General features: G+C 45.2%; 1 protein-coding gene across 7 annotated transcripts in view; it reads right to left on the bottom strand.

Annotated features, from left to right (window-relative positions):
- Positions 1-2,602: 2,602 nt before the first annotated feature.
- AMPD2 (adenosine monophosphate deaminase 2) overlaps positions 2,603-27,988 on the bottom strand; it is a 664,925-nt gene continuing 639,539 nt past the window's right edge. For 5 of the 7 annotated variants that reach the window (XM_086923576.1, XM_086923573.1, XM_086923570.1 and 2 more), the window contains 3 exons: positions 7,609-7,782; positions 5,820-5,930; positions 4,626-5,086 (listed from right to left, as the gene is read on the bottom strand). In XM_086923576.1, coding sequence (XP_086779702.1) covers positions 4,871-5,086; positions 5,820-5,930; positions 7,609-7,782 — 501 coding nt within the window. In that variant the 3' untranslated portion in view covers positions 4,626-4,870. Of the gene's footprint in view, positions 5,087-5,819; positions 5,931-7,608; positions 7,783-27,988 lie in introns of all 7 variants that reach the window. The other 2 variants (XM_086923574.1, XM_086923572.1) reach the window with 1 other exon arrangement.

The raw sequence follows: 27,988 nt of genomic DNA, 5'->3' as shown, positions 1-27,988 counted from the left end.
GAGCTCTTGAGTTCGTCGGTGAACCATGGGGCCTTCTTGCTGCCGGGTCTGCTAGGCGGGGTCCTCAGCGGGGCGAGTTCGTCCGCGCAGTTGCTGATCCACTTCGTGATGTTCTCGGCGGCCTGGCTGGGGTTCGCTGAGCTGGCAGGAGGGTGTTGGCTCAGGGAGGTGGCGAGCTGGTCTGCTGTGATCTTGTTCCAGCTTCTGCGGGCGGTGTGTTGCTGATGTTGGTGGGTCGTCGTTCTCTTGAAGGTGAAGTGGACGCAGCTGTGGTCCGTCCATTGAAGCTCTGTGGCGTGGCTGAAGTCGATGTCTGTGCTGGATGAGAAGACGGCGTCGAGTGTGTGTCCGGCGAGGTGGGTGGGGGTGGACACCAGTTGCTTGAGTCCCAGGTTGGCGAGGTTGTCGAGCAGGGTGTCAAGTGGAACATATTTAGTGGATATTATACACTTTTTTCTACTGATGATCACCCAGCTAATAAACATCATGTGTCAATAGACATTATTGGGGTCCCCTCTTTTTAATCCTTGAACACACTGAAAAATGAGTTTGTATTCTGGTCAACTTAACAGGATCACCCTCGTAGAGGTTTCCCCTGACCCACAATTTTAAGTCAAGAGGTTGACAGGTATACATTTGCCACTGAAAATACACCTTCTTTTGCCAGGCCCTTTGGACAATCCTTATAGTTTATTAAAATGCACCACACACATTCTTGAGGCAGGCACAATGGCATGTAACCTTTGAGTCATGTTTACAACAGCAGTGTGAGTTAAACCACCTCTAAGTGGGTCACCCCTATTTCCACTTTATTCAGTAATCGGCAATGCATCAACCTTTTCTGTGAAGTTCTGAAAAGGAAGATCCACACCTTATAAACTTCTTTGTTAAATAGAATGTCTCTATATCACTGTATTATAACTGTTTAACATGGGCACGTGCCCAGACAGACACTGGTTGATAATCTATTGTCAACAGAGGCATCTGGGCTCACTGAGATTTTTTTAAAAAAGTCTTTGGCCTAAAGGAATATTCTGCTTTCAAACACTACCTTTTAACCGTAACCCACGTCATGTGAACTCGGCCTTTACCTTGTTTAACATGGAGTACTACTCAGAACTCGAATTTTAGTGATATGCAAACCTTGCAATATATAACTTTAAACATGCACAACCACACTTGACTCAAGGTCTTACACTATTTCCATGCCATGCACCCACACGTGTTCACACACAGTAACTATGCTGTACATGACTATGGTTTTATCAGTGATGTCATGAGTGATGTAAACAATTATGTGATTTGAGATGCCTTCAGTGATGTTATCAATGATGTTATTTAACATGTCATGAGTGATAGAATATATGAGCCTATAAGCAGGGCATGGTGGCTGTGGAAGTTGTAGTTAGCTCACTAAACTCTAACTACTGGATTTTAGTGTTGTTTCGGTTTTTAAACATTCGTTTTTATGTTATTTCAACATATAACTATGGTGTTACTTTAATCTTTTGTTTTATCCATGCAGATAGATTAGAAGTACTACTTAACACCTGACCTGTGAAGTAAAGTACTCATGGAGTGAAATAGTGCAATGTATTGGTAATCACAATGTGATAACTCTGATGTAATGACTAACAACATAAAATACATATAGTCTGACATACATACAATACATATAGTCTATCCACATAAGGCTATAATTGCAAATGATAATGATGAGCTGCAGCTGCATGGTATTGCAATGTGTCTGCTTACATACGTCACATTAAAAAAAACACTAGCTGTTTTGGAAAGCAGTTTACAGTTGGATTTAAACCAACCTCTAAGGCTGACTATACTGGTGTTTATGTAAGCCTGACCAAAATCCACCATTTTAAGTATGAGGCTGTCTAAAAAACACAGAAACTCGTGCTTATTAAAGAAATATTGCACTCAGAAACATTCACTTAGTATTGTTTGTTTTCAACTAAATTGTTGCATTGGTTCATGTTATAGCAGCTATATTTCCTGGTTCAATTCTTCAAACTCTTGGATGCGAACAATTGCTGTTTAATCTGGATACAATAAGGCATCATTTTAAAATTTCTCTTGAGAAATTGGGTCTTGTCTGAAATGAAAATCTTCCATTGGGCTACAGCAGGAGCTTCTAAGGTTTTTTTTACCTACCTCAAAAATGGTAATCATTGCTTGCTGTTTAAAAACATAAATCTTAAAAACCTATTGACTTTTTTTATCAAGCCTGTATGGCAACACAGGAGTTTATGCAACACCTAGAACCTATGGTAATAACAAGCTCTTGTACAACCCAAGATGGTCTGCTGCTAAAATATTTCGTTTTTAATATCAACCTTCATTTATATCATCTCCACAATATCAACTACCAACATATTGTTGTCTTACGTAGATGATGAGTTAGAAATAGTTTTTGGTAGTCGATATTTTGGGGTTGATACATTAGCAGGTTTGTTTTGGAATATAACATCCCTTTGTAATGCTCCTTTACATAGCTATAGATTCTAAATTGTTTTGATAGTAATTACATCAATACCAAACTAATTCAGTTCTTATACTGTATTGTGTGCAAAGACTGGTCCACCTACGATTTCAAATTGTTATTACTTTTATTTAATCAACAGCTGCAGCACCTTTAAAGGTTCTCATCTAGAAATGGCTGTGTAGGACAGTCTTGAACAAATTGTGGAATGTGTTGCAAAAATCGTTTACTGATTGAGGAGAAAGAGTGACAGAGGATTTTTTTTTCATACTTATGATTTCTTACCTGATATAACCGATTTAGGAACTTTGCTATATATGCAGGAATCAACAATATCCTTAAGCTATAAAACAATAATGGTTAAACGTGTAGTCATTCCTAACAATGAGTTGATAATTATTGCAAATATTATGGTACACTTGGTGATAATCCTTAAAAGGACTGACAATCATCTGCAGGAGGGGGTTGAGTCGAGGAAGGAAATGGGTGATTTCTTTTATTTTGAGCAATGTATTTCACAATCTAAACCATCTTTCCATTCCCGGCTTAGGATGTATGGTTATTGACAAAAGTATATATATTTTTTACTATTAGCATCTAACTACTTGCTTTTTGTGATGCTTTGGTTTTGCAAACTCAAATGGACTAAGTGATCCCGGAATAAAGAGTAAGCCTTCCTCTAGAGGAAAAAGTGCAGCAGGAAATTTCCAGCTTCAAAAAAGAGAAACAGATTTTTGACAGAAGTTCTTATTTAAACTGTGGCGAACCAGGAGCAAGAGTCCTCCCTTGGGGACGGTCGCAGCTGAACTGAAGCTGGAGAGCACGAAGCCAGAGGTCCAATGCCTCATCATGGGAGAGGATGGATTAAGGGAGTTGCCAGGACAAGGGAGTGAGCAGGTCGAGAGTTGGGACGTAGAAGGGCCCAAAGTAACTGTGAAAAAGAGTTCTTCTGGAGGACCACGAGATCCCACTTTATTCTGTTCGCATCCCGTTCCAGTGAACAAGACTGATACAGAGGTCTGTACCAAGCATGAGAATCAAACAAAGAGAAAAGTATAACAGTCTCTCAGAAGAAGTTTATGGTAAGGAGAGATTGTCCTGACTGCTAAGTCAAGAGTAATGATCAAGAGATGTTAGCGTCCAAAACCATTTGCTAATGGGACGATGAGAACTTCTTCCTTCTAGGCCCACTTGATCAGTGGAAATATCCTGCAATAAAATGATGGCTTCCCTCTGCCATTGTACCCACTCTTGCAGGGAAACACCTTTGCGCCTGTCCTCTCCATTATTTTTGCAATAAAATTGGCTTCCCACTCCAAGCCCCCTTATCGTAGAACATGCTTACCTATGCTTTCACTTCAGGGTCAAAACTAGGGCCAAATGTTCAACGTTGAAGTATCACCTATACGACAAACCATCCGATGGCCCAGGCAACACTAAACAAAAAACCCAGCCAGACCGTTCAAGGGCCAAGGAAGGACCAAGAATATGTCTGATGGCATTCGGACCAGGCAAATCCCAGAAATGTGGCAATATCATCTAACTTACAGGCAAGACCCAAAAACTATGTGCTGAGCAAAGTACACTGTAAAAAGAAATATAGGATTACCTACTTTAATAACTGACATGCCTGCTATGGTTTTGGGTTCATCCTGCCCCTGAACTACCACAGCCAATGAAAACACAAACATATTTTTGAAGACAAAACACCCTTAGTATTTTAAAGAAAGCTTCAGATTGACCTGCATCCTTCCAATATGGCTGACATGTCACAGTAAGAGCAGTTTTATTCTGATAGTGCGTGAAATACTATAAAGCTAAAGCACAGTAGGACTGGGAAACTCCCAGTGCACTAGTACAAAACACAACCATCCGAGAACACTAGAACAACATTCACACTTCCCATGGCACTAGTGCAACATTCACAATGATACTTCACTAGCTCAGGTTTCACATTTCCACTGCTTCAGTGCAGTATCCCCACTTTCAAGGCATTAGTGCAATATACAGACTTCAAGGACACTAGTGCAGGATTCACCCCTCAAGGACACAAAAACCTTTCTCACAGCGAAGCAGTCGGACTCCAATATGTAAAGCCAATCTCATCACCAGAGAACCAGGAGACTTGCGATTTCACTAGTGCTCTGCGGCCTGCTGCAGGACACAGGTCTTTATACTAAAAACATTTAAAATTATTACAAAGCTATGAGCAAAATAACACTGCAAATGCACAACACAAATTGTCCTTAAATATCAGCAACTAAAGGTTGTGAATAGGACCAGTGATGGTATATCAAGCTATGGAGTGTGGGGCCACTGCTGGATCTATAGCACCATGAGTTGCACCAACGAAAGATCCTTTCTGCCACGAAGGACTTAGTTCACGCCTCCTTGGACACAGGTCATTGTCAGTGCATCCTCCTCCTGCATAGACACCATCTCTGAGCGCAGTGCCTGCGTGATCAGAGTCAGCTCCTCACACATCGTCTCAAACCGGTAGCTGATGCGGATGGCTGGCACGTTGGTCCGCCGGATGTCATTCCCTTCTGCTCCTTCCTTCCAGTAGTTTGGCCCCAGCCAGTAACCTTTCACCTGTAGAGAAATGGGGGCAAAGTGAATTATGCTTATGCATCATATGGGACCGAAGATAACTGTAAAGGAACTGAATAGAATCACAAGAGAATAGGCACTGATAAGCAGAAAATGATACCCGACCCCACACGGACCCCAAGAGAAACCCACAGGGCTCGAGAAGGAACAGACACAAAGGACAACCTTGTGGATTATTATGCCAACACCATGAAGTCATGGCACCTTTGGCTAAGGATTTCTAACACTTTGATCTCAGCATCCCAACACCTTTAACTCTAACGTCCTGGCTCAGCAACCCCAACACTCTGCACTCCATAGTCTCTGCACCTTGACCTTAGTAATACATAGGAGTCAAAGCCATTGATAGGCTGTTAACAGCCTAGACTGAGAATTCCCAACACCTCAGGCTCATGGTTCTCAGACTCTCTGGCTTGGTTCTCTTAACTTCTTATGATGAGTACATTTCACTGTAATTGCTACGGAGATGAAGGACTGGCTGTTTCTACGCATCTCGGTTCACATCCTGGAACCTTGTTTATCCACAAAGAGTACAAATTATTTCGCACAATTCAAGTGAATCCGCAAATCTATTTGTACTACAAGATAACACAATGTGAATTTACGGTGCCTTGCTCTTTAACTCTCTATGGAGTTGAAGCATATGTCGCTTTCAGCGATTTGAGACTGCAGGGTGGGGGAATTGAAGAAAGCTCCGGTTGAAGGGTAGAGCTACCTGGTGGGAGAAGCCACTCATCAGCACACTGTTTCGAGCCAGTTCACACATGTCACAGGAGCTGAGCTTCCAGACTTGTGTGGCAATGCTGTATTCCTCCATTAGAGGTTCCTGTGGGAAATGGGAGAAACACATGTGTATTAAAGTACAGCAAAGCACAACAAAACCACCTACCACACTCTCGCCCTGCGCCACCATAGAACACATTCAAATCAATTTCTCATCAATCTCACCCAGATGCTGCTTCGCTCACCCTATCAGTCCACCCTTCTTGGACCCAGAAGCAAACTCTCATACTTTAAAATGATTCTTATTAAAAAACATCTCCCAATTCAGCATCATGTCCAATGGAGCCTTACAACAAAACTGACCGAGTCTGACCTTCCCTTTCTCTCCGGAGATCTTCCTTCACCTGAAATGCACAAGAGAATACTACACCACCCTCTCTTTTTCGCAAAAGTCAAATACACAGAGGATGCCAAGCCCATTCTTTTGAAAAGCAATACAAAACTCGGAACTCAAAAGGATAAGCCTCCCTCGCACACTAATGGTTTTCGTATTCAATAATAAATATTTCTCATTCATTCAGAGCGTTTCTGGGTCCTGTCACAGTCAACAGTTACTGACACATAAAATATTTCACGGACTAGTCACAGAAAATATTCAATCAAACAAGATTTTATGTCCACTGAAAGGCAATAGTCACCGTCTAGGAGATTCTAGGTCCAGTCATGGACAGTAGTAACCCTGACAAAGGATTCTTGGTTCTGACAGAGACAGGCATCCTAGACTGAAGATTTTCGAATTCAGTTATTAATGTAAGTTTTCAGGTGAAGTCATACACAACAGTTACAGGCACAGAAAAAATGTCTGGGTCCAGTCGCATAGAGACGATACCACCCGTCCAGTCACAGATCTTGAGGAATCATGCAGAGGATCACAAATCACACATGCGTGGCTTCTCCACTAAGGCGGAGCAGCGTCACCCCACTGCTTTTCAGCATTGCAAAAAATGAAAAATAAAATGATAATAACGCAATATTATTACCATTTTATTTTTCCGTGCCGAGGCAGTTGTGCTGGGCAGAGCAGGGGGAGGAGTGGTGGCACTCTTTAAGTGCGCATGACTGTTTGGCCAGCCATCTTGGGCCGGCCAAACAGTCATGCACACTTTGCATGTTCTCCACTGGGTGTATTGTAAATCCTGGGTGGAGAACATGCCCAGGCTTCCAGTCCATGTCTGAGCGCTGAACCACAGTGCTCAGATCAATCACAATGCTGCACTGCAGCGTTGTAATTGGCTTAGGAAAGCCTGGGTGCTTCCGGCTTCCTGTTCACACAGAAGGAAGAAGATGGAGGAGAGTCGGAGGCCGGTAAGCCAGCTGGCCGGCAGGGGGGTAAGTGATCATTTTTTTAACCGCCTCCTTCGCTGTCGCACTACTACTCGCCCGGGAACAGCCGCCACTGAAATCAAATAACAGAAAATAGTCACCTATACATGGGATTCATAGCCCAGTTACAGATAACCCTCCGGCACAAAAGATTTGTGTGCTCAATAGATAATAGTCAGTCACTGAAAGGGTTTGTGGGGCCAGTCACAAACAATAGTTAGAGAATAAAAAGGCAACCAGATCCAGAAACAGACAACAGTTAAAGGCAAAGAGGTTCTCAGAGTTGAGCACTAGACTTAGGGGCTGAAGTTGTCCCTGTGGGCAAAAAATTAACCATATTTAAGAATATGCTGATTTATTTAAATCTGATAGTGCCAGGAAATGTGGATTGAACTCACTTTGGTGAAGTGAAACTGCAGGGGGTCATCAGTGGAGAGGGAGACCATTAGACCTCGAGCTAAAAAGTCAGGGAGCGGGTTGCGATGATAGCTCAGGAAAAGGCTGTTGTTACTAAGTGGGGACATGGCAATTCCGATCTGAGCCAAATAATACAGATACTGCAGCACAGGAGCCTGCGGAAGGAAATAAAGAAGTCACAAAGAATTCAAAGACGTCAGTGCATTAGCAATACTGTGAATACATAGGTAATGTAGCAGTAGAGAAAAAGGCATTTAAGATTGGGGAGAAAAATAAACACAGCTTGTGAAAATGAAAGGGCCTGATGTACTAAGCAATTTTGCGGTTCAAAAGCTTACGATTCGCAATATCACAGGGTTTGCAAATTCAAAATGCCTTTTTTCTGTACTAAATCCGTTTTTCAATTCAGTAACCATCGCCGAATCAGAAATGGGTTCAGAAACCCATAATGAATAGTTAGTTGGGAGGGGAGAGTTTATGGAATCTGTTTCAAATAGCAATTCTGTACCAATGTTTTGCAAAACCTGAAATTTTACTGACATCTCAAAGAAAGTATTAACCCATTCACAAATAGGATGGGATCCTGTTGCCACCCGTTCCCCTTTGTAAATGTTTAAAAAAAGTTCATAGTGGAGCCAGCAGTGGTCAACGGGACAACTGCCAACTTAGAACTAATCACACAAAAATTATTTTCTTTTGAGTGCAGATTTTATTTCAAATGCTATAACAGACATGGTGGTCTGCTGACCCCCAGCGACCCTCATCCTTCTGATGGTATCCAATTGTATTGAGACACATATTACAGCTTACCTCATAAATACTGATGAGGTAGGTTGGATTGTGGCCCATTACAATTTGGAATTTTGTGAACCGACGTATTAGTACATAGGTTGGTTAGCAAACAACGTTTTAGTACATAGGTTGGTTTGCAAAATTCCTTTCCATTTGAAAAAAGGCCGTGCACGCTGTGCAATCACTTTTTGTGAATAGAAATTTCGTACATCCGTCCCTGAGTTATTTACCTGTAACTCGGGGTTGCAGCTTGCATCTGTGATCCATTTACAAGCTTTGCATGCTTAGGTCATCTGGTGGTTGGATCTGCACTAGTTAAAGAAGGATTGGAGCAAAATTCTCTGGGTGGCCATAGAGGTGGCGTTTGTTAAGATATCCTGATTCTTAAAACTGAAACCTAAAAATCCACTCTCGTTCAATATCACCCTCAGATTATTTGTAGAGTTTTTGCAATAATATTATTGTTGCTTACACCTTCACTGTGTTATGTTTCATATAGGTACCCTAATATAGGTCCAGGGAACATCATACTTTTTCACCTATCACCTTCCCCTACATTACACACTAACAAGCCGTTTAAGGACAAAATACCTTCTAAGGATTGAATACCTTTTATGGACTGAACCTTTTATCTACTTGTAGGCTTGTGTGCAGAATGAGGGTTTTCCCGAAAAACAGTGTTCTATGATTTCATCCTTAGACTGACACTGCACAAATGAATAATTCATGAGGCTACTTGGAAACCAGGCAGGGGTTACACACCACCTTCCTACTATCTACGCACGAGGTTCATCTCATACGTCATCCTCATACCCAACAATGGCTAACACAAGAACAAGGGACAAAGAGACTCTATATACTTTTCTGTATAAATACAGCACCTCTTGCTATCAGTAGTTGGAGAGAACCGAGACTTCCAGGCTGACACACTGACCAGAGACACTGAGGCTCCTGCATGCAGTCGCTCCAGCTGACAGTGGTCTAATCATCCCTTGTGGGCTGACCAACTCAACACCAGGACGAGGTCCAACACTGTCACTATTCAGGTAATGGGGTTTGACTAAATCCTAGCAGGATTCAGGCTTCTTTCGCACCTACTCACATGCTGGTACACTTAGGTACATCTAGACAGGCACCGTAGGAGTATGCCCTTTATTTCATAAATGCATTTTATATTCATGTATATGTTCATGGCTATTGCAAAGTGGTAGAAGAAAACAAGTTACTTACCTGTAACTTTGGTTCCCCAGTATTGGTAACTTTCATAGATTCCCATGCTTTGTATCATTCCCCGTCGTCGGAATGGGAGCATCGGTAAATAGTAAAAAACTATAGTAGTAAGCACAAAGTGAAAAAATAGGCCTAGGCCTCATCTCATTTTGTAGCTTATCCACCTCTTTGTGTAAAAGAGACCAAATTTCTGCAGCAGCCAATCAGAGCAGCCTCACCCCATAGAACCTTCCTGAGAGAAGCTCAGAGCCTCAGATTTTCGTAGCCGTTGTATACAGCTATCCACCAAGATCAGAAGAGTGAGCTTTCCCAGGGGAGGCGGGTGGGCGCATGGGAATCTATGAAAGTTACCAATACTGGGGAACCAAAGTTACAGGTAAGTAACTTGTTTTCTTGCCCCAGTATTGGAACTTTCATAGATTCCCATGCTTTGTATCAGAGTAACTAGCAGTAAAGAAAAACATATTTTGTCATACCTAAACCTGAAAATGTGACACATCTCTGTAAAAACAGCATAACACATAGGATCATGAAATATGACAATAATGCAGTATACAAAATATGCCAAGGAAGGCGGGATAGAAAGGAAAGCTCACCGACTTATTGGAAAAGGTTCCTCAGGACTGCTTGGCCCACTGCTGCATCCTCCCTCACAGAAGAATCCAGACAATAGTGGCGGGTGAAGGTGTGGACACTGCTCCACGTAGCCGCCCTGCAAATGTCCTTGATAGGGACTCCTGCGAATAACGCCGCAGATGAAGCCATGGATTTGGTAGAGTGAGCACGAACTGCTCGCTGCAGAGGTTTCCCAGCCGCCTGGTGACAAAATTGTATAGCACTGGAAATCCAACGGGAAATACAAGCCTTCGAAACAGCACAACCCTTGCGTGGAGCACTGAAGGAGACAAAGAGCTGTGAAGATTTCCTGAACTGCTTCGTTCGCTCCAGATAGAATTTCAGGCATCTGTGAATGTCCAGAGAGTGCAGAGTTCTTTCCGCAGGTGAAGAAGGTTTTGGAAAAAATGGTTTCAAGACCACGGGTTCATTTAGGTGGAATTCCGAAGGAACTTTCGGGATAAATTTAGGATTTGTTCGTAGAATCAGCACATTATTCTTAAACTGGAGAAAAGGTTCCTCAATCGTGAAAGCCTGTATCTCGCTTACTCTACGAGCCGATGTCAGGGCCAAGAGAAGAGCCACTTTCCAGGAAAGAAACTTAAGGTCAGACTTATGCACAGGTTCAAAAGGGGCTTTCATGAGGGATGACAGAACCAGATTCAAGTGCCAGGTTGGAGGAGGTGGCCGAACTGGAGGAAAAACCCTGAACAAACCTTTCAGGAACTGTTTGACAATCCTAGCCGACCATAGGGAAGGCCCTGAAGATGAACGTCTGAATCTAGAGATGGCTGCCAGATGGACTTTTATCGACGATGGAGCCAATCCCGATTTTGCCAGAGAAAGGAGGTAAGGCAAGAGCTTGTGTGGAGAAGAAGTATACGGGTGTAAACCTTCCTTCTGGCACCAAACACAGAATCTCTTCCATTTGGCTCGATAGGTCTTGTTGGTACTAGGGGCCCGAGCCTGAGCTAGAATGTCTCTACATTCACTTGAGAGATCTAATCCCTGGAACTCTCTGAACTCAGGAGCCACGCTGTCAATCGCAGGGACTTCAAGTCCGGATGTAGAACCTGACCGTGAGACATTGTTAGCAAAGTTGGAATAGGCTGTAGGAGAACTGGCTGGTCCTGGGAGAGGAGAAGAAGCTCCGAGTACCAAACTTGTCTGGGCCATGCTGGAGCGATCAAAATCATCCTGCACGGTTCCACCTTGAGTTTGCTGACCAACTTCGGAATCAGTGGAATGGGAGGAAAAGCGTAAACAAAGGCGCCTGACCAGGCAATCAAAAGCGCATTCCCCAAGGATTCCCGATGGTGAACCCTGCTTGCGAAGGACAGGCATTTGGCGTTCTGGGGAGTCGCAAACAGGTCGATTGATGGTGTCCCCCATCGAGCAAAGAGATCCTCCAGAACGGTCTGATCCAGCTCCCACTCGTGAGAGACTGTCCTCTGACGGCTCAAAGCGTCCGCCTTGACATTGAGCGTCCCCGCTAGATGTTCCGCTGAAAGGGCGACGTTGTTCTGTATCAACCAATTCCATATCGTTTGGGCTTCCTTGGAGAGGGTGGAGGATCTTGTGCCACCCTGTTTGTTTATGTAGTGCATGGCTGTAGTGTTGTCCGTACGAACCAGCACTGTCCTGTTTTGAATCCTCGGAAGAAAAGCTTGAAGAGCCAAGCGGATCGCGAGAAGTTCCAGGAGGTTGATATGGAACTTGCGTTGCACTGGACTCCAGTGACCGCTGACCTTCAGCTCCTGGAGGACCGCTCCCCATCCTTCCATGGAAGCATCCGTTGTTACAATCAGGGGAGATGGAGGAATGAGGAACGATAAACCCTTGGAAAGATTGTCTTTTTCCAGCCACCAGCCGCCTGCTTTTCTCATTTCTTTGGTAACGACAACCTTGTCGTCGAAGGATCCTGTGACCTGCCGCCACTGTCTGTCCAGTTGCTCTTGTAGTGGACGCATCCTGAGCCTGCAGTGCGGAACTAAAGGAATGCAAGATGAAATCGATCCGAGAAGTGATTTGTACTTGCGAACTGTCAGTGTCTTTCGAGATTGGAGAAGACGAGCTGAACACATTAGTTTGGTCTGGCGCTCCTCCGATGGAAGGGCTAAGCAACTGTCCGTGTTCAGGATGGCACCCAGGAACCTTGTTGACCTGGATGGGTATAAAACCGATTTCTCCTTGTTGAGGCGAAGACCTAGCCGCCCGAACAGATCCTTGCACGTCCGGACTGCACTGGACGCTTCTTGAACAGATGGAGCTTTCAGCAGCCAATCGTCCAGGTATGGAAACACCTGAATAGCTTGTTTTCTGAGAAAAGCTGCCACCGGAGCTAGAACCTTTGTGAAGATCCGTGGGGCGGACCGGAGACCAAATGGCAGTACCTTGAATTGAAAGTGACTCTTGCCCACTGTAAAGCGCAGATATTGCCTGTGAGCTGGATGGATAGGAACGTGGAAGTAGGCGTCCTCCAAATCGAGGGTCGCCATATAATCCCCCGGATTGAGCAGACGAAGGATGTCCTGAAGAGTGACCATCCTGAAGGACAACTTCACGAGATAAGTGTTGAGCTGCCGTAGATCTAAAATCGGACGCCACTTGTTCTTTGTCTTCCGAACCAGGAAGAACCTGGAATAGAACCCCTTTCCCTTTTGCGAAAGGGGTACAGGCTCTACTGCCCCCTTGGTGAAAAGATGGTGGGCTTCGAGATGAAGGAGCCTGAGATGTTTCGGAAGGAAGGCATCCGGCGCTCTTGTTGGAGGAAGGTCTTGAAACTCCAATGTGTGTCCTTCTCTGACAATCTGGAGGACCCACTGATCCGATGTAATAATTATCCAGTTGTGTAGGCAATGGGAAATCCTGCCCCCCACAGATGTGAATGAGGGAACAGGAACAGTGGAAAGAGCCACCTGGCCGCTATTGTTTCCTGGTGTTGTCTCTCCTTTGCTGCCCCTGGCGTCCTCTAGGCTGCTGGCGAGAGAAAGAGCCCCTTTGAGTGTATTGTGGTTTATACGACTGGCTGGACTGAGATCCAGAGGAGTAGCGATTTTGATTACCTCCACGGTAAGACGAAAAGCCTCTTCCTCTAGCTCCTCTGAAGGGCACCTTACGATACTGCAATGTACCCAAGGACTTAGCTGTATCCGTGTCCTTTTTGATTCCCTGCAGGGCCTCATCGACGTGCTTGCCAAATAGCATCTCACCGTCATATGGCAGATCCAAGATCTTATTCTGTACCTCCTGCCTGAACCATGTGGCCTTTAACCACCCTTGGCGTCGCAGAACCGCCGAGCCAGCTAGTGCACGGAATGCGGTGGTTGCAATATCCATTGCCACATCAATGACTTCCGAAGAGGCCCGCTCCCCTTCGAGCAAAATCTTCTTCACATCTTCCTTAGACGAATCCTGCAGTTCGTCAACAAATGGGGCCAGATCGCACCACATTTGTCGATCATAGCGTCCCAGAATCGCTAACGCATTGGCTGCCCTAACCAGGAGACTGGCCATAGCTGAAAACCTCTTGCCCACATTGTCTAGGCGCCTGCCCTCCTTATCTGGCGGCGTAGTCATTGGCGCAGAAGGATTCTTGGACTTGCTCTGGGCAGCCTGCGAAATGACCGAATCCGGTTTCGGTTGGCCAAGTAAACATGCTGGACTGCCATCCGGTGCCTTATACTTCTTTTCTAGTCTCGGAAGTACCGGGAGGACTGTAGCCGGATTATGCATAGCCTTCAAGCCCTCAGACCAGACATGCTCGATGATTGGAATGGACCTCACTGACTTCCTGAATGGTTCTTTAAAGTCATACAAAAAGCAATCCGATTGCACTGTGGTCACTGGGAGACCAAATCTTTTGGATGCCCTGTCCATTAAGTTGTGAAACCCTCCAACATCCGCTGGAGGCGAAGTAATATTATCCGGGTCGGTGTTGTCCGGATCCATAGGGTCAGTAGTATTCCATGGCGTCTGTTGATCCTGATCAGGATCCGCTTGCTGGTCTGCATCTGAAGACGCAGCATCATCATCATCATCAGTGTCCTGCACCTGCACTACCTCTTGAGGGCGCACTTCCAGCGCAGCGGCACGCTCTCTTGAGGGTAAAGAATGGTCTGCCACAGGACGCAATGTCTGAGGCGGAGGTGTCGTGGTGCGCACTTGTTGGGCTTCCGGAGGTGTCGGGAAACGTTGCTTGTAATCCCGCAACATAAGTTGTAAATCCGTCACTAAAGCGGATGGTATTGCCACCATACCCTCGGGTAACTGACGCATCGGTTGTTGTGGAGGCACCTGCCTGGTAGCAGTACATTCCTCCTCATAATAATGCTCTGGAGCATAGTGCTGTCGTTCCATCTGCTCCTCCTCAGAGCTAAACTCCTGCACCTTAACCTGGAGGTCAGAAGGGCTATAGGCCTGCCCAAATTCACTGAAAGTCTCTTCCTCAGAGTCATCCTCCAATAGTAGTGTTGGTGGTAGCTTCTGAACCTGGCGAGGAGACGTCATCTCTGGCGTGATATGCTTCCTTTTCAGCGAAAAAACATGTTTTCCCGCTAATTCCATCGTCGACGAGGTCGTCGTCGACGAGGCCCTCGTCGACGAGGCCGTCGTCGACGGGGAGGTCTTCTGTGTCAGTGTCGACAGTGGAAGTGTAGACATAGAAACTGTCTTCGTCGACGAGGATAGTGTCGTCGACGAGGTGAAGCTCATCGTCGACGATGGTGGAATCGTCGACGGGACCGTCGACGAGCTCGTCGTCATCAACATGGCAACCGGCGTCGTCGACATCGTCGTCGTCGAAGTCGTCCTCGTCGACGACACCGCCGTCGACGGCAGCTTTGCAGACATTGTCGTCGACGTGGAGGTGGTCACCCTCGTCGACGACGAGCAGGATTCCGGAGCCTTGAAAGCAGTCGACGGTGTAGGCGTCGACGCAGCCATCGTCGACGAGCCCGTCGACGAGGCAACTTTGGTAGAGTTGTCCTTTTTAACACTCGTAGACGACGTACCTGGGAGTTTAGTCGTCGACGGTTTATGCTTCTTGTCTGAAGCCGCCTCTTGAATCGGGGTTGAAGGCTTTTTGACCCCACGATCCTTCTCTGAGGAAGGCGAAGAGACTGTAGAAGCCTTTCTCACCTTTTTTGATGTCAGAAGTTCCTCAGGCTTACCCTGCCTCTCCTTTTCACCTCGGTGAGGAGATTTCTGGGCAGCCGGCCTGTCAGACCTATCAGAGGTCCCTGGTAAGGCCTTGTGTCGGGACTCGTCTGAAGCAGAAAGGGGGGACCTACCCCTCTTTTGAGACCTTCTGGATGACACCATAGACGAGGAGCCCTCACTGTCCGAAGAGATAATGTCCTTCCGGTCTTTCACCTTCTGAAGCCATGTGAGGAGACGTCCTTCTCTGTCCCTCTGGGTCTTGGCTGAGAAGGATCTGCAAATCGGACAGTCTGTCGGTTTATGGTCCGGATACAAACAGTAGATACAATCCTCATGTTTGTCCTCGACAAACAACCTCTTCTTAGAGCAGGTGGCACAGGCTCTAAAAAGGGCTTTCCTCTCCGACATGTTGAGAAAAAATCCAAGTAGTTGAAGAAAAAACTGAAGAAAACTGAGCAGAGCTCAATGGAGACTCCCTTGCACAACGTGCGGTAGAAAATCTGAGGCTCTGAGCTTCTCTCAGGAAGGTTCTATGGGGTGAGGCTGCTCTGATTGGCTGCTGCAGAAATTTGGTCTCTTTTACACAAAGAGGTGGATAAGCTACAAAATGAGATGAGGCCTAGGCCTATTTTTTCACTTTGTGCTTACTACTATAGTTTTTTACTATTTACCGAGGCTCCCATTCCGACGACGGGGAATGATACAAAGCATGGGAATCTATGAAAGTTCCAATACTGGGGCAACTGTGCGGTTCCTTTTTATTCACTGTATTGTTGATCATATATCTCTGCTACTGTTTAACAGTTGTCGCAGCACATATATTTTTACAATAGAAGAACAACTGTGCAATACATTTTTATTGTAACCACGCTCGATTGTTTCTTCTGTGTAACTATATGAGACCAAATGAGCAAGCACTAGTGACTGAGTGAAATGTAGTACATTGTTTCCACGAGTCTGAGGAATCAGGGTTGTCGTTTTCTGAGGTTGCCAAAAACGAATCTCTCTGATAACAAGCATTGGCATAGCCAATCGGTCTCACTTTTGGAACCTAATAAGTATTTAGTTATGCAACATAATATCCTTAGTGGAACAACACTAACTGTTGCATGGCTAAACACTTATAAGGTCCCAAAGGCGAAACCTATTGGCTATGCAACACTTAATGTTTTGCACCAAGGATATTGTGCTGGATAGTAAACACTTATAAGGTCCCAAAGGCGAGATCTATTGGCTATGCCAATGCTTGTTTAGGTCTGGCCATACGTAGGTTTCTTATGCAGGAGCTCAGGTCGTCAATACCAGAAATATGCACAGAGGGGATGGTGGGTCAGCTCCCTTTAAGTCATTACTTGAGCAACGTGTCAATATGTTTTAGTTCACACAAGAACTAGGAGTCTCAGGCACAATTGTCAAGTAATTAGTCCGCTTAACTAAAGAGAGGGGTGTGTGAATATTTTTGTGGGGTGGGAGTTCCGAGATGACTGTGAGGTTCACTGTGTGGTATCTAATATGAAAATTGAATATGACAGCATGCTATATGTACCAGCAAATATACCCCTCTCAACCCCCCCCCGCCATGCTGTACTGCAAGCTTATTAGGACACAGAAAGAGGGAGTTGTACAAATTTTACCTGCACATTTCTGCATGCCTTTGTTTGCCTGCATTAATTCATTAAAGGAAAACCTATTGGCTTTGCAATTGCTTATCTTTGAATGCAAAGTTCCAGATAACTATTTGATTCAATAAAGGCTGTATGTTCCCTAGCTCTCTGAATAGGCATACTATTCTCCACACTAGTGAACAAACCGTAAGCAGAATGATAGCAGAAATTGCCACAGGGACGGCTCTAGGCTCATGGCGGCCTTGGGAAGGGAGCGTAGGTAGGCCCCCCGGAGGAACGCAGGAGTGGAGGCCAGTGAAGAGGGGGGGTCAGGGTGTTTGGGAGTGGAACAGAACCTGAGGCCGCCAAATCCCTGCCAGGGGCCGCCACGCAAATATGTATCCATCCTCAGAGGATTATTATATTAAGGATATATATTGGCGTTGCGGCCCCTGGGGTTTGGCGGCCCTGTGCAGGTGCGCAGCTTGCACATGCCTAAGGCCGCCCCTGATTGCAGAACATTTTCTGCATATTATATAAAGTACAGGCTATAAAAATGTCTACGGAAAGCGAACTATGTGTAAGGCATTGTAAGTTTGAGTGAATAAGTCTAGTTTTAACCATATGTATTGAGTACACAGCACAATCGTAATTGTTTCTTGGCATTTTATAATGGCTGTAAATCACTACCCAGTTCTATGCTTGTTTTTTCGCACTCAAGAGAAACAAGCATTTACAATGCAATAGGTCTCGCAGCATTAAAGTTTGAGTTATTGGCAATGTGTATGACAATGCATTGCATACATTTTTTAGCAAACTTTGAATTGGTGAGCAGTGAGAGTGTGTGCAAGAGTATGCTGTTGCTCACAGCTGTAATTATTCACACAGCTCTGATGATGCACCTCACGCACAGGGCTGACGCAGTTATTATTCACACAGCTCTGATGATGCACCTCAGGCACGGGCTCACAGCTGTTATTATTCACACAGCTCTGATGATGCACCTCACGCACGGGGCTGATGCAGTTATTATTCACACAGCTCTGATAATGCACCTCAGGCACAGGCTCACAGCTGTTATTATTCACACAGCTCTGATGATGCACCTCAGCACGGGGCTGACGCAGTTATTATTCACACAGCTCTGATGATGCACCTCAGCACGGGGCTGACGCAGTTATTCACACAGCTCTAATGATGCACCTCAGGCACGGGGCTCACAGCTGTTATTATTCACACAGCTCTGATGATGCACCTCACGCAAAGGCTCACAGATGTTATTATTCACACAGCTCTGATGATGCACCTCACTCACGGGGCTGACGCAGTTATTATTCACACAGCTCTGATGATGCACCTCACACACGGGCTCACAGCTGTTATTATTCACACAGCTCTGATGATGCACCTCACGCACGGGGCTGACGCAGTTATTATTCACACAGCTCTGATGATGCACCTCAGCACCGGGCTGCCGGCAGTTATTATTCACACAGCCCTGATGATGCACCTCAGGCACGGGGCTCACAGCTGTTATTATTCACACAGCTCTTATGATGCACCTCAGGCACATGGCTGACGCAGTTATTATTCACACAGCTCTGGTGATGCACCTCAGCACAGGGCTCACAGCTGTTATTATTCACACAGCTCTGATGATACACCTCAGGCACGGGGCTGACACAGTTATTATTCACACAGCTCTGATGATGCACTTCAGGCACGGGGCTCACAGCTGTTATTATTCACACAGCTCTGATGATGCACCTCACGCACGGGCTCACAGTCGTTATTATTCACAAAGCTCTGATGATGCACCTCACGCACGGGGCTGATGCAGTTATTTTTCACACAGCTCTGATGATGCACCTCAGGCACGGGCTCACAGCTGTTATTATTCACACAGCTCTGATGATGCACCTCACGCACGGGGCTGACGCAGTTATTATTCACACAGCTCTGATGATGCACCTCAGGCACTGGCTCACAGCTGTTATTATTCACACAGCTCTGATGATGCACCACACGCACGGGGCTGACACAGTTATTATTCACACAGCTCTGATGATGCACCTCAGGCTAGGGCTCACAGCTGTTATTATTCACACAGCTCTGATGATGCACCTCACGCACGGGCTCAAAGCTGTTATTATTCACACAGCTCTGATGATGTACCTCACGCACGGGGCTGAGGTAGTTATTATTCACACAGCTCTGATGATGCACCTCAGGCTCAGGCTCACAGCTGTTATTATTCACACAGCTCTGATGATGCACCTCACGCACAGGGCTGACGCCTCCTGAAAGTGCCTGTATTTCTGAGCCTCCCTTGAAACTCGAAAGAGAGGCAAATAAGTTCCCTAAATATTATAGGAGAGGATACATTACCATTCTACCAGTATTCTTCGTTTGCTTGCACAAAGTGTTCGTGGGTCTTGAAGTACTTTGGACAAATAGGGAGACTAAAAATACCAGCATGCAAGTGCTTTTTTCCCTTCAGATGATGACCGCGTCGTACGTCACGGAGGCTCATACGTTCCTGCGCGTAGTGGGATCGTATTGCACTGTCCTGCCCTCCCACTGCAGCGGCGCGAGGCAGGGCTTGGGCTCAGTGGTCCGGGAAGGGTGGGCTCCCTCAAGGCTCAGCCAGCAGCAAGACGCTCATGGTGCCCGTATCGCCCCCGTGATGCCCCTCCCCTGGGTAGGAAATGCCAGTGTGACCATTAGTCTTCACGGAAGAAGCCGGACTAACGCTGGTGGGGCGCCGGGAACAAGGCGAGGTGGCTGGTGGGTCGAAATCCGATGCCCCACCTGGGCCGGGAGGAGTGGCGCCGATGCGGTGAGTGGGGCTTAGTTGGAGTGGGCGGCTGGGGGGGTCTCTGTGCGCTCGTGTGTGTGTGCGGCGGCGGGGGGTGTCTCTGTATGTGTGCGTGCGTGTATGTGCACTCGTGTGTGTGTGTGTCTCTGTGTGCAACCCATGACAACAAGACTGAGCCACTCAAATCTTCAAAGGTGCACTGTTAAAACACAAAAAAGCAAAAGCCATTAAAACAAATAGAGTATATATTGGCACAAAGGCAGGGAAATCAGTGCTAGAATGGCTGGGGTATTGCAGCTATGAAATAAAGTACACTGACAAAGCATGCGTGTCTGCCCCCCTGCCCAGTGCGGACACAGGAGTGAGCTCTGCAGGGCAGGATTACGGTGCGCCGCATTGGCAGACCTGTGATCCCACCGGTCTTCACTGTAATGACACGTTTTTGTAGGGTTAGTAAATTACTCTGACCTACTAACAGTAGCGCGGCCTATTTACACGGCAAGAGCATTTTCGAGGCTCCCGGCCTTGGATAGCGAGTCAATTTGCAACCGAGACACGGATCACATGTTAGACTTGGCTTCAGTTTCAGCAGGTGGGAGTCGGTGCCACGCAGCACGGGAAAGGCCTGTCTGCACAGCTTTAGTCACTCTTCAGGCAGTCACACAATCTGCACTCTGAATAAAGAAGGGCGAGCTTGACAGAGCATAACCTGGGCTGTGTGCCTAGACCTCTCGTTGCTGTGGTGGGCGGAGTTTGGCTACTTGTACAGTACAACACAAACCCGTGCTCCCACACCCTCCCCATGCCGCTGTTTGACAGGTATGAAGAATAAGCAAACTGTTGGAAAATATGTCCTAGGACAAGGATTGGAGGGCAGTTTAGCATTTTCTTTTCGGTCGGTGGGAAAGAGAAAGTAGAGAGACGACGAGACAGGGCAGCAGCGAAAGAGGAGAGAGAAGGGGGTGCAGAGATAAGAACTGGTAGAAAAAGATAACAGCATACCATGTTGCAATACAAATGACGCTCTGGGGTCAAGTGCATTCCTCACAGACCGAATCCATAACCTAAGGTATTAGGCACTGACTTTGAGGCCTGTAGTTGTAAAAGTCAAGATGAGTGCACCTGCAATCCAGTGTGGTTATCAGTACTGAAATGGCAGGGTACTGTGTCGCCCAGAGCTGCGTACACAGTACTAATATAGCAAGGTAAGATGCAAGCAAAGTGTGAAGTGCTTTGACAGAGTCGTAAGTGGCTCTCATTACGGACAGATGTTTTTACAGACCAGTATAAAGGTGCACACACAAACCCACATATGGACCAGCAGGGGGGTTTGTAGCTCCAGAATGAAGTGGTGTGACAAAGCAGTGAGGGATGCCAGTGCAGACATGGCATGAGGTGCTACAGGCTTTGCGTTAAGGCTCACTGAAAGTGCTGAGCATAGGTCTCAGTGCTGAAACAGAAAACGGTGCTGCATGGCAGCGTTGAGGTATGTAGACCGCTGCGGGGAGTTGCTCACTGGCATTAATTGTTCTGTGTTCGTCACACAAGTTATTAATCACAGCCTCGGTTACGGATGGGTGATCTAGGTTTACGCTGTACCTGGTGAATGTTTTAGACAGCGAGTCCTACACCAAGTTGAAAACTAAATCTAGACTGGGTGCTGGTTTGAAAACCGAGCTGACAGATGCGGAATAGTGCTGTATGTCTTTCTTATAAAAGTGTAGTGTAATGGCAATATTACAATGATCAGGTGTATTCCTCTGTGCCTATCTTGTATTCTACGTCCTGTTCTAGTGCTGCCGCATGTTCTGGTAATGCCCAGGCACCCTTTGTCAGAATCCGTGTTGCGAATGCCAGTGATTCCTGTACCCAAAGTAATGTGCACTGGGGCTCATCGGCGGGAAGAAGATACACAAGACGTGAGCGAAACTGAAGCCTGTTGTGGGGCGGGACTTCCGTCTTCTGAAGCCCGCACCCACGGAGTGCCTGGCCAGAGGAGCAGTGGTGACGCGGGGCTCCCATGCCTGAGGGAGAGCCCCGCAGTGGCTGCAGAAGTCCAGAGTGGCGGTAAGTGGGGCTTAGTTGTAGGGGGGAGGGGGGGGTACTCGGTGCGCTTGTGTGTGTGCGTGCGTATGTGTGCGGCGGCGAGGGTGGTGTGTCTCTGTATGTGTGCATGCGTGCATGTGCGCTCGTGTGTGTCTCTGTGTGTGCGCATGCGTAAGCAGGGGGAGGTGTGGCTGTGTGTGTTAGAGCTTCCACGGAGACAAGAGATGGCCACAGAGAACGCGTTCGCGTGCGCGCGCGGCCCGCTCCGATCCGATTCTTCAAGATGCGCGTGACCATCTCTTGTCTCCTAGGAAGCTGAGCCGTTGACAATAGGTCTCTGGTGAGACCTCGCTTTCACGCGGTAAACGCCACGAGACCGAAAAAATGCTTGAGTTAGATCTGAAGGAATTCAGTTTAATGCCCTGTAGATGTGCATCGCCCACCAAGCCAGAAAAGGAACCTGTGACCTGACGGTTACATTTGGATCTTTCTAGAGAATTCACTGCTTTTATTACCTGTAACCTGTGGATAGCATATAATGCACTGTAGCAGACAGGTTAGCCACTTGAGTTATCGTGACTGTATTTGAAGTTGGTATCTGCTGAATACCCACAGATCTCTGCAGCATGTGCCTTAACCCACTAGTCATCATTGGCGCATGATGCATTTGGTCATCTAATATAGGGTGGTGGTCCTTGTTCCTGGTGTGTAAATCTGTAGGCAACTACATGATCGCAATAGATGAAAGTGCTTTTTTTGGCTGAGATATGAATTCAGTGTTGATGTAATTAGTACTGTTCAGCTGGGTAAAATAAATAACCAATATTTAATTTGTTTCTAATATATTTGAGATTAGATTTTGAAAAGGACTTTTGGATGGTGCTTAAGTCCAGATTGTAGTTTGACCTTGACACCATAGAGACTATTGTATACTTTTACAATTATTAAATTAGACGTGGTATTTCAGATTACTAAAAATCTCACTAGAAATTAGATAGAGCAATATAGTACGGACAATTCACTTTCGTACATCCTTGGCCTTCCATGGAACTGAATTTAAATTTGCCCGTCTGGTATAAGAAAAAAAAACGACTTTTGCAATAATCGTGGCACTCGCGCTTTACTTTGTAACATTAAAAGTGAAGTGCGGGTGCCGCGATTATAGCAAAAATTAAAAAAATAGATGTTTTTTTCTATTTCTTTACTTTTGCTATAATCGTGGCACCCGCGCTTTACTTTTAATGTTAAAAGTAAAGCGCAGGTGCCGAGGCTTGGGTCACACTGTGTGAATGTCACTGTACACCTTATGTTGCTTCACGCCGGCCTGGCTGCTTCATGGGACCTGTGAGGTGGTTCGTTTTCACTGGCTGTGTGTGGGGTTTTTCAGACTGTCACACAGGACAGCTGCAGACGAATCCCGATTCTTATGGGATTTCTTTATAGGTTAACATATGTGTAAATGTATAGAATAAATTAAGAGAAGGGTGGTAATGGAAAAATGCCAACATTTGCTATGTGCTCATTCCACTCTCTCGCTGTTCTGCCCTCCATTCAGAGAGCAGGGCCATGTGTTTTTCTTCATGGGCCAGACATCATTTTAGATGCTGCCATGGCAAATCTCCACACCCTGGAAAAAACTCACAGCTGGTGGGGACATCATTTACTTTAGTCATGCTACCTCTTCAGATCAAACTTCCTGGTGGTCTGGCTTCAAAAATAATATAAATGTCAATGGGATCCCCACATCATGGACCTCTCACCATACACACGGAACATCATACCACCCCATACCCAGCCACAACCCCAACTCAAAGCACCTTCCACCGTGAAGGTGGAAACTGGTTCCTAGGTTCCTATGATAGGTTGTTGGGTCTTCTAAATTACCTGCTGCTTTTTACCCCAGTGTCAATAAAGCCATACCGTGTATCAAGGCTGGACTAGCCGTACGGGGCATCTGGTGTTTCCCCGGGAGGCTGGAAGAATGGGGTCCGCTTTTGTAGCAGTGCAGCAGTTTTAAAAGAACTGCTGAGTTCTTTGTATAGCCAACAGTTTTCAGGCAATAATAAAAGTGCCACGATAGCTCTGGTGATTAGTGTACCTGCTGTAGAAAAAACGGAGTTTTGTCTGGTGGCAGTTTTGACTCATCTAAGGTAGCGTATGGTGCTAATATGCCTGCTGCAAACAGCGTGTACTTTACAGATCTACTAGACAGATCACAGAACAGTATTGTATGTGCAAAGCTCAGTGGGTTTGTGCTTTTGTCACAAAGATCCTATTGTAACTCTGAAGTTAATAAGTTAATATTGTAATCTAGGTTAGAAAGTTATGGTTTTTTCCCCTGTCTTTCATCATCTTAATTTTGCTAAAAGGGGTTTGTTTGGGTAGAAATACATTTTTATTACTTAAGTCAACTCTAACCACTGTGTTAAGTTCTGAATCCTCAATTTGTGCTTCCCCAGACCAAGTGCTCTTTAAAAAATATCTACAAGTATGGATGACTTGTGAATCCTACACCTTGTAGTCCCCTTTGTCTTATGTAACATATTCTATACACTGATTTATACACGTATGACTCATTGTCTCTGTATGTGTGTATGAAGTACAATACTCCAACACCCTACACTGGTACGAGAGGTGCTATATAACAAATGAAATACATGTGAGAGAGGGATATGAAGTGATGAAAGGCACTGTTGGAGGGTGATACTGAGGGAATCATTGAAGAGCCCCAATAAAGATTGTTGTATTCTGGTGCACTGTAAGGTCATCATATACTATGCTTTAAAAAATGATACAATTGAATACAGCATGAATAATGTGTTGTAGACTGCACCATTTTTGCCATGTTTTCCCAGTAGTAAAAATACTTTATTTGATTTGATTTAAATCATACAAAGAGCGGGTTAACCGCTAAAAACACGTAAACACTTAAAATTCATGTATAAACACTAGTTAGTTAGTAAACTTTCTGTTTAAAACATTTTGATCATTAAAACAAAGGAAGGCAAAGGAAAATAGTACAATTAGTGCCTTTTTATCTTATGGAGTTGTTCTAGCTTGAGGCATCTGATTCTTGTACTTATATTTGCTTTAAAGTAAATGTCTAAGCATTTTCTGAATATAGTTCAGTGTCTTTCTTTTCTAGCGCTTTTGCAGCTAGACTTAAAAGCTTTAATGATTTGCATGCCAATTGCACTGTTGACCCTCCTAAACATTTTATTACTGCGGATCTGCATGTCCTTATCTGCTCTTTTTTCAACAATGGCCGCAGTAGTTTTTTCCGTTCGGATAATAGTGCCGGACAAATACAAAGTAGGTGGAGCACTGATTCGTCACCTTGTCTGCAAAGGCGACAGTCCATTGAAAGCCAGGTGCGTTTCCATTTGGGAGTTAAATCTTTAGTTGGGTACACTCCCAATCTCAGTAGAAATAATTTCTTTTTTATTCGGTTTACAAAATTTTCCGAAAGGTATGGTTGGGGCTTTAGCTTTTTATATGTCGGAAGCACCGTCCATGCATTTGTTTTCTTGGACAACGTGGCTTTATCCTGGTCTTGGGACATTTGGTTAACTGTTTTGTTGACCAATTGTTTAAACTCAGAGTATGACGGTGTAGTATGCCATGCTTCCTCTAACTTTAAAGCCTCAATCGATTTTTTTAAGGACGAATGAACCGAATTAGTCAATTTTGATTGCTTTTCGACCTCCAGCCAGCAGTAATGTACCAGGGAGTCGTCCTCTGCTACTCGCATTCTCCAATAATATTTGACCAGCACTCCCCGTCTTGCCATGGTCTGATTCTTTAGCCCAAATTCAAGTCTTATACGGTCTTGTGAGATATGGCGCAGGATGTTGAACAGTTTTTTGCAGAGGCTGGTTTGGGTGATATTCAAGGATGTTGTCCCCTTTGTCTTATGTAACATATTCTATACACTGATTTATACACGTATGACTCATTGTCTCTGTATGTGTGTATGAAGTACGATACTCCAACACCCTACACTGGTACGAGAGGTGCTATATAACAAATGAAATACATGTGAGAGAGGGGCTATGAAGTGATGAAAGGCACTGTTGGAGGGTGATACTGAGGGAATCATTGAAGAGCCCCAATAAAGATTGTTGTATTCTGGTGCACTGTAAGGTCATCATATACTATGTTTTAAAAATGGATACAATTGAATACAGCATGAATAATGTGTTGTAGACTGCACCATTTTTGCCATTTTTTCCCAAATTTTCTTGCGGGGAGAACCCCTCCACTTTGTAGAGGTCAGGCTTGCTTGCTATGCATCATTTGGGGGCTGGTCTGACAAATCAACAAGGTCTGTTTGGGGTTTCCAGTCCTGCCCTGCCGTGTATTAGTGTATAATGTGTACCCTTATCACACAAGCAGAAGGACCTCTTACCAACACGTGTGGAAATAAACACAGATATAGGGCCAAGATACCTTTGAGTGACTGTGGTTCACATAAACAAATAGACAGTGAGGTCAAATCATTCAGTGGGTGCATATTTAAACTTCTGGTGCCAGGCTGAAAGTTTAGGTTTTTCCATTTTGGGTGTTTTATAATCTGCCACCATATGTGACATCGCAAACAGTTTCCTGAGCAGGCAGAATAACATCTGTAAGCCATCACCATCGGCCTGCTGTGCGAACCAGCAGGATCATTGATATATTACCAACTTACTCTGAAATGTCCAGTAGAAATTGCATCTGTGCTCAGAAACATGCTTTGTGAATCGTGCCTTTCGAGAGAAGCTTTGAATGTATAAACGTATTATTTATTTATTTTATGTGTTTACTTTTGGCTGACCCAGCCACGTAGGTAATGGAGTGCTTTACAGAAAACCAGATACATCAGTTACAACAGAAGTAATGCAAGATTCTAGCATTCGATAACTATGAGAAAGGATTGCCTACTCTCCTATAAAAGTGGCCTTGCACAGGTTGTGTGCGAGAAACCTCTGGTTGCCTAGTGAGCTGCCTCTGGAGAGGATTGCCCAGGAGAGGGTGGATCCAAGAGCCTCATCTTTGCAGATCTGTTTACTAGTAATGCTTTCATTCGAATATCTAGCTGAGGTTCCTGTATGGGTGAACAGGGAAGTGATCGTAAGGGTTGTATGTAACAATCACGCATGCCTAAACTACGCATGCCTTATGCCTTAATCACACAGTCTTTACAGCGACTGGGTCTTTACCACGCATGCCTTTATAACAAATATTATTGTATAGGTATCTTTGGTAAAGTGTCCATAAAATCTAATCTTTTCAGGATATCACTTAACTGACTACCCAAGTGAGATACTGAAAATATCTCTTGCAGAGTAAGCAGTGGTTCAAACCTAAGATAAGACACACACTTCCACCCTTCCTGGGACTAATAAAGCATTGAGAGTACGCATTATTAATATTGAACATCTACTAATTAAAGAAAACTCGGACACAGGGAAAATTCAGGTCGCTCTCTTGGTGAAGTGGTATTTAATTACTGCTATTTATACTGAGGTAATGTCAGAGCGTGGCCGTGTTCTTGGAAGGCAGGGGAGGCCTGAGGGTGTCAATCTCAAGTAGAGGGTAGACTGGTGCAGTGGGTGTGGACCACGGAACTGAAGGCTTATATGCTTGCTTTCTCTTTTCTTGCCCTGGAAGTCACAGTACAAGCAGGTCTGAGCTGACAGTGGAAAAGCTGTGTCAGAGAAGGTATGTTTTACAGCCAGGTGGTCGAGCTAATATGATGTATTTACAGACGAAGCGCATCAGACAAGGGAGCCAGTGGAGATCCACGAGGGTGGGATTGATGTGATAGAAATTTTACTTGTGGGTGTTCTGGTAGGCAGGGGCATGGAACACAGCTTTTAGAAGGGACCAGCATAATCAGGGAGACTATGGGCCATCCTGTAGAACAACAGCATGGTACAAACTTGCAGCGAGGACCAGACCGTGTGTATTGGAAGTTGCAGTGCAGCTTTCTTGTTGTGCGGGTTAACAATATATTGACATTAATTTAGTTCATGAAAACAGCTTGATGCTCCAAGAGCTCTGCACTTGTGTGGCCATAGTTTCATGCATTTTAGGAATTCAAACTTTCCCACA

Source organism: Lissotriton vulgaris, chromosome 5 (genome assembly GCF_964263255.1).
Source record: "Lissotriton vulgaris chromosome 5, aLisVul1.2, whole genome shotgun sequence".
In the NCBI taxonomy this organism is placed as follows: Eukaryota; Metazoa; Chordata; class Amphibia; order Caudata; family Salamandridae; genus Lissotriton; species Lissotriton vulgaris.
This window is presented reverse-complemented; position numbering and strand designations above follow the sequence as displayed.